Raw genomic sequence first — 8,697 nt, forward strand, 5'->3', positions numbered from 1 at the left:
AACAAGGAGGGAGAAATGAAAGGAACAAGGAGGAAAAATAAAAGGAACAAGGAGGAAAAATAAAAGGAACAAGGAGGAAAAATAAAAGGAACAAGGAGGAAAAATAAAAGGAACAAGGAGGAAAAATAAAAGGAACAAGGAGGAAAAATAAAAGGAACAAGGAGGAAAAATAAAAGGAACAAGGAGGAAAAATAAAAGGAACAAGGAGGAAAAATAAAAGGAACAAGGAGGAAAAATAAAAGGAACAAGGAGGAAAAATAAAAGGAACAAGGAGGAAAAATAAAAGGAACAAGGAGGAAAAACTAAAGGAACAAGGAAAGAGGGAGAAATTAAAGCAACAAGGAAAAATAAAGTGACAAGAAGGAGAAATTAAAGCAACAAGCCCTGTGAAGTGGATGAGCAGAGGTTTGCTGATCAAAAATGAGATTATTCTCACAATTAAGTGGTACCTGCACAACTGAACAGGTAAGGGGCTGTCACGTTAGCCTCAGATCTGCTCCCACGCGGTGGGCTCGGGTCTGTCACAGCGGTTACGGGTGTTTCCAGGCTCTCACTGGACAGAAATAGAAACCCCACCAGCCTGGTGATGGATTTGTACCCTGGGAAGGAGTCAGAGCCTCAGGGAAATAATTACAAACAAAAACTGCTGGAGAAAAAGAGAGGAGAGAGGGGGAGAGAGAGAGAGAACACAACAAACGGGTACGAGGAAATCCAAAATCCAATGTTTTTCAAGACTTGTCTGAAATTAAACCCAGATCACCACGAGAGGGAGACTTGTGACTGTCACAGCAGCGAGGACAGTGGCACTGTACAAGCCTGGCAGCTTCACCCTGCATTTCAGCAGATGTTCCCCTCATCTGCCCCCTATTTCAGCTCTAAACAGTCCCATTCCCTCCCCCCCCCTCAGATCTCCACGATGATGAACTCGGGATAGAGTAACAAAATGATTTATTCTCATTTCCTCTTATTGCAGAGATCAGTTATGTACAGAAACTGTAAAAAAACCTTAAGAGCCTTCTAAAGAAGAGCAATTAACAGATGCTGCTGGAAAATAAAATCACAGGTACTGGAAGGAACTGGGAGTCAGTTCACTTTGACTGGGGTGGGGGGAATGAGCCTTGGAGGGAGTCTCTCTCCTTTTCAAATATCCTTGATGACCTCTTCAAGCTCCTCTTTTGTGTACATGTGGAACTTCATCCCAGGCTCCACTGTGGCAAGCTGAAAGAGAAGGAGCCAAGGGGTTAAATGTGTGTGTATGTGAAGTGACAGCAGAGGGGCAGGGAACAGAGAGCTGAGCAGCAGAGGAGCAGCTGTTCCTTCTGGGCTCCCTGATCTGCCAGCCCAGCAAGATCATTCCACCCCCTAACGTGCTCTTTGATTCCCTAAAATAGCTGCCAGCAGCAGAAATAGCTTTTAATTGACTCAGTCTCCTCACAGTAGCAGCAGCAGGGAATGTCTGTTGGGAACAGGCAGGCTCTGCTTGGGCTTACTGGGGAAAAGAGACCCTGGTAATACAAGTCCTTCCTCAAACACTCCTCAGAGAGGGGTGGTTCTTGCTGCAGTTCAGTGTGGCCCTCAGAAGTGCCTCCAGTAACCACCCCAGGGTACAAATCCCAGCCTGTTATGTGCCTTATGAGAAGCAAGAGAGCAAAACACTCACGAGGGGACTGAGGGTTAAGCTTTGGGAAACTGAGGCAGGGGGGCAAGCCTGCATTTTGATACAAACACTGACAATAAACAAACCACAGTGCACCCTGCAGCTGCCTGGTGCTTTGTACAAGCACACCAAAGAGATCTCCCCCGAGGAAAAACCCAAGGGACAAAGCTGGGGGACAACACACTCTGCTCTGCCCCTTTGCCAGGAGCAGAGGAAAGCAGCAGACAGCTGAGACGTTTCAAGGGGACGAGCAGCAGAACAGGAGATACTTGAAGAACAACAAGACTGGAAGAGGAATGTAAGCAGGACTTTCATTTGCACCTTGCTCAGGGCATGAGAGCCCGAGATACAGACAGCTGGTGTGGATGGGCAAGGCCAGAAAGCTGCAGGAGGTAGCTGGGATGCTCCAGACGTGGCTCACAGGCGCTCCTGGCACTGGGCACACACATCTTTATTCTTGAGAGATCAAAGCATTTGGTTGCAATAAGTTGCAGGAAAGCTACAGAGGGTGCTGACAAATCCCTGAGCTCTTCCCGAGGCTTCTCTGCTTGCAAGGTCACCCATAAAACACCATGAGGTGGTGGGACATGTTTTTGGTGTAGCCCATAAGACTTTTTCAAGGAGGAATGTCCCAAATATTCAGCTTGAGAGCCCTGACAGCCCAGGTTTTATCTGGCATTCTCAAAACAAGTCAGACACACTCACAGGTGCCATTTTAGGGCCCCTCAAATCACCTGCATGGGCACTGGCCTGACACTAGACCCAAGAAGACTCAAAACACACACATACACACCCTGAAACCCAAAACAATCATCCAGAGACACCAGCTGCTCTGCTTTTCCATCTCCTCAAACCTGGGCCACACCTCCTCCCTACAAACAAAAGCTTTCCTCAACTCTTCCCTTCCAGGCTTCACAGGGAAGTAATTAATTTAAAAGCCTAACATTGTTTAAGGCTCCTGACCTTTGTGCCTTCAACAGATTTAACTCTTCCCTGACCAAGCTTCACCCTTTCTCCTTGCTGCCAGATGGAAAATGCCAGCACACAAGAGCAGGGAGTGGCCGGAGTAAATAAACCAGAGCACCACATAGTTCTGACATGGATAAAAAGCAAAGCAGCTCCTTCAGGTAGAAGGTTTTTCAGCCAAGAAGAGTGACTTGAGTCAATAGAAACCTTTTTAATCCTCAGCACATTATTCTCATACTTAACCCTGATAGGATTCCTCAGCACGTCCAGGGCTTTGCCAAGCACAGTTAAGCCCTGTTAAACAGGGACATAAGGATACTGTACACGTCCCTCTGCCTCCAGATCTCTGCACTGTACTGTGGATCTTCCAGGAGAGAATTGAAGCTGATCAAGAGAGAACTGATCAGTGCAGGTTGGGAGTGGATCTGAGAAGCAGATTTCAGCTTTCCAGACAAAGCAGCTAAGTTTCCAGTGTGTTATTGGCCCTTTCCTCCCCCAAAGGAAGCTGGTTAATTGTGTCAGGAAGGTTCCTCAGCAGCAGTAATTAATTAAAAAATACTGGGGTGCACACTTTTAGGTTGTTTAGGAACCAGGTTCCTAGTGCTCAAGGGAAAGGAACAGGAGGAGAGCAGCTCAGGAGTGGGAATGACATGATTTGAAAAGGTCTAGTGTCTCATAACCCGCCAGAAATAGAAGCAAACTCTATACTCCAGCCTTGCTCATCATCTATCCATTATCACCAGCAAACTGGAAGGGTTTTTACCTTTGCTGCCTAACAAGGAGCATTACAAGTCTCAGAAGGAGGGTTTAAGGGGACAGGTACCACTAGGTTTGTGGGGATCTCCAAGAGCACTGCATGCTCGGGGCGAGGGGAGCTCTGTGAGCGTGGCCACTCACGGGCAAAAGCTGGAGGTTAGAGGAGCAGATTCGTTCCTGGGTGGTTCTCCTGTCCAGCAGATTTTTGGCCCTGACTCAAGACTGAATATAGCAAGTCCAGAAGCTGTATAATTTTCATTCCTTCTAATATTACAAGTACCAGGGAAAAAAAGAATGGCTAAAGCCAGGGGAAGAAAAAGCGATCTGGCTGGCACGACAGGATCCTGCTGGCTGACTCAATCCGTGGAAGGTCAGCGGGGGGCTCCAGCCCCACATCCAGGGAGCCCCACAAGAATCATTTCCACCAGCACCAGTGGATCAGAGAGGCAAAGGGGCCAGGCTGCACACCTCCAGAAATCAAAAGAGAGCTCCAACCTTTCCAGTGTGCCACACACGACACGCTACAACGCGCTGGTTCAAGTCAGAAGAACATCTGCAGCCAGGCAACCCTTGGCTTGGGAAGCTCTGAACTGCTCCACCAACTCATTCCTTGCTCTAGAAGCAGAAACAACCCTTCTCTCCAGACAGCAAGCGAGCAGCTTTCTCACCTGGATCTTTAAAATGCAAGAGACTACGGAGAGGCTCACCCACAGGATTTACACCACGGAAGCAAAGACCAGAGGCAGCACAGACCTCTGCTCCACAAGCCACAGTCAGGGAGTGCTGGTGGTTACCTCAATGTTGGTGGCATTCAGTTTCTCCTCCATCACTTGTTTCAAGATGACCAGGGAAGATTTGATGGCTTCTTTCAGTGTCATTGACTGTAAAAACAAACCACTGGTTAATTGCACTCAAGCCACCACGTGTGGGATCCCCCTGGGACCGCGCCGCTCTCCCTCCCTCCCGCTCCCCTCAAATCCTTTAAGCTGTCACTGGCAGCAAATTTAAAAGCTTATCAAGTTATCTAACAGCATCAACAAGAGATCAAAGCTCAGTGTTCAGTGACAATCGTGAGGATGGTGACTTTCTGCTTCTGTGGAACTTGGTAAAAAGTTTAAGAACTGTTAATCTGGGCACATAATCCTTTACTGTCAGCGTCGGGCACGGGGGTCTGTTGCCCTTCACCAGTTACTGTCTATCAAGTAATAATTCCACCCCCTCCTCAACAAACCCCAGTGGGAGCTCTGAAAAGCCAGACTCTCCTCTTGGCCTTGGTGCTTTTATCACAGAAATGGTTGTGTGAGGAGGGAATTAAGAGCCAGAGGGTTGGGCAACATCCAAAGAGTGACCATAGCTGTGTCTGCAGTAACTCTGCACTTGGATGATGGAGAACAAGCCACAGGGCTCAAAACTTGGGAAATTTTGCTAGGGAGCAAAATTATACTTTATATAATTTATATATTATAAATTATATAAAGTATAAAATATATAAAGGGAACCTTTATATTAGGTTTTTGAGTTTTAGGCTGGAAACCTTCACAGTAATCAACACCAGCAACTGTGCTTTTCGTGACAGTGTCTGATTTCTTATCACACGAGGTGGGCAGCTCCCTCCTTGTGGGGGGGAAGACAGTTTCTATTTGATATCAAACAGGACCAGCATTTGCAGTGGAAAAGCCATGAACTTCCCTGGCTTAAGGGATCTGCTGAAATGAAGCCGCTTGCTCCTCACGCAAGAAAGCTGGGGAAGGACTTTTCCTAAGGGCAGTTAGTGACAAAACAAGGGGAAATGGGTTTAAGCTGAAAGAGGGGAGGTTTAGATGAGATATTAGGAAGAAGTTCTTCACTGTGAGGGTGGTCAGACACTGGAACAGGTTGCCCAAGGAAGCTGTGGCTGCTCCTCCCTGGAAGTGTTCTCGGCCAGGCTGGATGAGGCTTTGAGCAACCTGGTCTAGTGGAAGGTGTCCCTGCTGCTGGCAGGGGGGTTGGGACTGGATGAGCTTTAAGGTCCCTTCCAATCCAAACCATTCTATGATTCAGGCTGCATCCATCCTGAGCCCTGATGCTGACCAGCAGTGTTCATAGAGCAGATCTTTTATTTATAGAGTAGTTCCTGACATGGTGTTAATTATCACCCCCGCTAAAGGCAGAGACCAGCATCTCAGACATGTCTCATGTTCCATGAAACCACCTCAGCCCAGTGGGAAGCTGCTGGTTGTAGTACTCCTCCTCGTAGAGATCCTCAGCACTGACATCTAATCAGGGGATCAACTGCCAAGGACCAAGTCCCACCCTGAGCAGCTCACGCAGCACCTCCTCTACGGCGCAAGAAGAGTCTTATGAATCACTCATCAGGAAGGGAACTGGGGGATCCTTGGAGGTTGTGAGGTACCTCGTGAAACATCACCCCCAATCCAGTCTTTTACCTTGTGGTAAACCTCTTGCAGAGAGCTCTGTGCACCTTCCGAGGCGGAGCCGATGGCTCTGGCATCGCACTGAACAAACGTTCCCGACGGGTCCATGTGAAACCTGTGGGAACACGTGTGACAGTGAACAGTCACCTCACCCCATCCCACCCCACAGCACCCCAGGGGCTCTCCCATCAGACCCAGATCCCTCTCCAGAGCTCCCTGCACAGGAGCTGGGGAAGAACAAGGGCTCCTCAAGAGCGACAGCTCGTCTGCCGAGGCAGGGCAGAGCTCCAGCCTCCTCCCTTGCACCCAGCAGCCTCGGGGCACTGCTGTGATCAGGGCAGCAGCAGGTCTCTCCTCCTGGCATGCAGAGGAGCAGACCAAGGTCTGATAAGTGCCAGAAAGTCACCTGCAGAGCCACGCTGGGCTGCTAAGCTAGGAGAGCTGCCCACTCCTGACACCGCCCTCCACACTCAGAGCAGAATCATTTTCCTTTCTATTCCCCCCCCCTTATCTTTTTATTTTTTAATAAAACCAAGTTTCCATTATTGCTCTTGGAAGGGAAACTTTACTGGGCTGGCTCTGCTGAGCTGTTCCCATCTCCAGCAGAGGCTGAGTGTTTGAAGCACATGAGTTCAGGTTACAAGCACTCCACCACCTCCCCAAGGAATGTTACAGCAGGCTCCACATATTATGTTACCAGTGGCTCTGCTAGTCCTGTAGAAAAAAAATAAGAATAAACCCAGGCTGAGGAGAGCTTTAACACCTCCCTCCTGCTCAGGAAACCACAGTTCAAAAGCAAAGATTCAGGTGTTGTCTTCTACCCCAGCAAACTGTGCTTTGAAAGGAAGGGTTTCAAAGCATTAACAAACACATCAGGTACATCATGGGATAAACTCCAAGTGTTTGGCTTAAGTAAAAAAAAAAAATCCCAGAATGAAAGAATTAAAATGTCCTGCCAAGTTCCAGTAGAGGTTTTGTCTCTTCCCAGAGCTGATTTGGATTAAGAGAATCAAACTTACAGCTGAGGTCCCTTCTCATCAACTCCTCCAAAAAGCAGCGCGACACCAAACGGACGAGACTGGGACAGAAAAGAGCCAACAGGTTAAGTGAGGCCGGGGGGAAAGTGCCAGGGGAGCTGACAGCACCTCCCCAGAAACCCCCCAATCCCCCCCCAGCTCCTCACCATCGCCCCTGGGTCTGCATCCTCCTCCCCAAACTGCAGTGCCAGGTTGGACACGGCCTGTGTCACGCTCTCCACTGTCATGGTTTCGTTGTAAGTGAACCAGTGATTCTGCAGGATAAAAATAAAATAAAGAGATTCATTTTTATCACCTCCTTCTCAAAATACAACAATCCTGGATCAGTCACCTGGCAGGATGGAGTGATGCCCTGCACAGCCACAAAGACAACTCCCTCCAGCACCTCCAGGCACGTGGGGTACAGACTGTTCAAATGGAAGAGGGAAGCACCAGGAAGAGTGGGGAGCACAGAACAAGCTGGGAAGGTCGTGCAGGGATCCCCCAGAAACCCTGGGATACCAACAGGGAAAATGCAAGGCCAGAGCCATTGATCCCAGTATCTGTTTCTGAAGTGATGGGGTTATCTGGTTCTCCGGGGGCAGGAGGAGTGCTGACATGCAGGACAAAGTCTTTACTGCAGTGTGGAGATTTGTACCTGGGACCTCTGAGTACCTGAGGCATCGAGGACATTTAAAGGGTCAAAAATATAACCAATATAACCAGCCTTTTGCCCAAACAAAGTCAGACACACGGTGTCACACATTCACCTGAGCACACCTGCCAGGGCTGAGAGCCCACTGGAGAACCTGCTGGCAGATTCCCACCAAACAAGGAGAAAATTCCAGGGAGACTCCACCTGTGTGTCCTGTAAAAACCCTGTGAGGGAAACTACACACCCCCCACCAGCCTCCCACCCCCCACCAGCTCCTTTGCTCCACAATCTTCCTGTGCCAGAGACTTCCCTCAAGACCAGTGCTGCTCTTTTAAGAAGAGCAATGTCACGTCTTACCTGAGTCTCCACTCTTGCTTTATCAATTAAAGTCTTGGCATCAGCTATTAAGCCACTCATGGCACACCCTGGAATCAAGAGAGGGAAACCACGAGTCATTTCACTGATTCTTTGCAATGCACAATCCCAGAGCCCACAAAATATTGGACAGAAACACCAAAGGCTGCAGGGCAGGGAGCACCCAGCAGCTCGCTGGAGAGGAAGGAGGATGGGATCAAAAGGGATTTGCTCCAGAGTGAGGATGGACACTCAGCTGAGGGGCAGGTACAGCTCTGAGTTCTCCCACTCACCCCAAATCTGAACTGGTGAAAGGAGCCACGTTTGAGGCCTTTCAAGAGAAGTTAAATGATGGAAACACAACCTGCTTGGGAGGGGAATTCATTCATCCCCTCCATGGGGAGGGCTGGCTAAAGCTAAACCATAACTGGGGAGGACACAGCAGGAGCCTCCAACACAGATCCTGCTCCAGGAAAAGAGGGGCTGTATCACCAGCACAAGGCAGGAGGAAATTAGACTCTTCCAAGAGTTCCTTCCATGACCCATGTCATCAGCAACACGGGTATTTTGGGGGTCTCCTGCTTTTCAAGGCGACATATTTGGTAATGAGCCCATCTCGGGTCCCCTCACAGCGCAGGAGGCTGCTGTGAGCAGGGGCACAGGCTGACATTGGTGCTCCCAGAGAAACTGGCCTCCACTCAAACCTTTTGCAGCAATTCCCTGCCCTCCCAGATCTAAATTTGGGATGAGCTTTCATGAGGGAGGTCATTGAGATGGGGGCAGAGGGGGGGGAGTGCTACAGCTGCCTCTTCCTGCTCCTGTAACTATGTCCTGCTGGACTGCAGCCTGGAAAACCAGTGAGCAGGACCTGGTGTTCAC

The 8,697-nt window shown here is 49.1% G+C and overlaps 1 protein-coding gene across 1 annotated transcript; it reads right to left on the minus strand.

The window, feature by feature from the left end:
• Positions 1 to 931: 931 nt before the first annotated feature.
• On the minus strand, positions 932 to 7,893 carry PSMA5 (proteasome 20S subunit alpha 5). Its single transcript, XM_010175655.2, has 6 exons — positions 7,822 to 7,893; positions 6,977 to 7,084; positions 6,813 to 6,871; positions 5,806 to 5,908; positions 4,174 to 4,260; positions 932 to 1,218 (listed from the first exon to the last, which is right to left on the minus strand). Exons 1-6 carry the CDS (start codon positions 7,879 to 7,881, stop codon positions 1,141 to 1,143), a joined length of 495 nt encoding a protein of 164 aa, XP_010173957.2. The 5' UTR covers positions 7,882 to 7,893; the 3' UTR covers positions 932 to 1,140.
• Positions 7,894 to 8,697: the final 804 nt, after the last annotated feature.

The sequence above is a fragment of the Antrostomus carolinensis genome, unplaced genomic scaffold (assembly GCF_000700745.2).
Source record: "Antrostomus carolinensis isolate BGI_N321 unplaced genomic scaffold, ASM70074v2 scaffold48069, whole genome shotgun sequence".
NCBI classification, from domain to species: Eukaryota; Metazoa; Chordata; class Aves; order Caprimulgiformes; family Caprimulgidae; genus Antrostomus; species Antrostomus carolinensis.

What these genes read in the sequence shown, in the direction of transcription:
- PSMA5 (XM_010175655.2), bottom strand. Translation starts at nt 7,881, where the DNA reads ATGAGTGGCTTAATAGCTGATGCCAAGACTTTAATTGATAAAGCAAGA. An exon ending in GATGAGAAGGGACCTCAGCT is followed by an intron (nt 5,909 to 6,812) that starts GTAAGTTTGATT and finishes GTGTTCCCACAG; the next exon opens with GTTTCACATGGACCCGTCGG. An exon ending in TGCAAGAGGTTTACCACAAG is followed by an intron (nt 4,261 to 5,805) that starts GTAAAAGACTGG and finishes TTGTTTTTACAG; the next exon opens with TCAATGACACTGAAAGAAGC.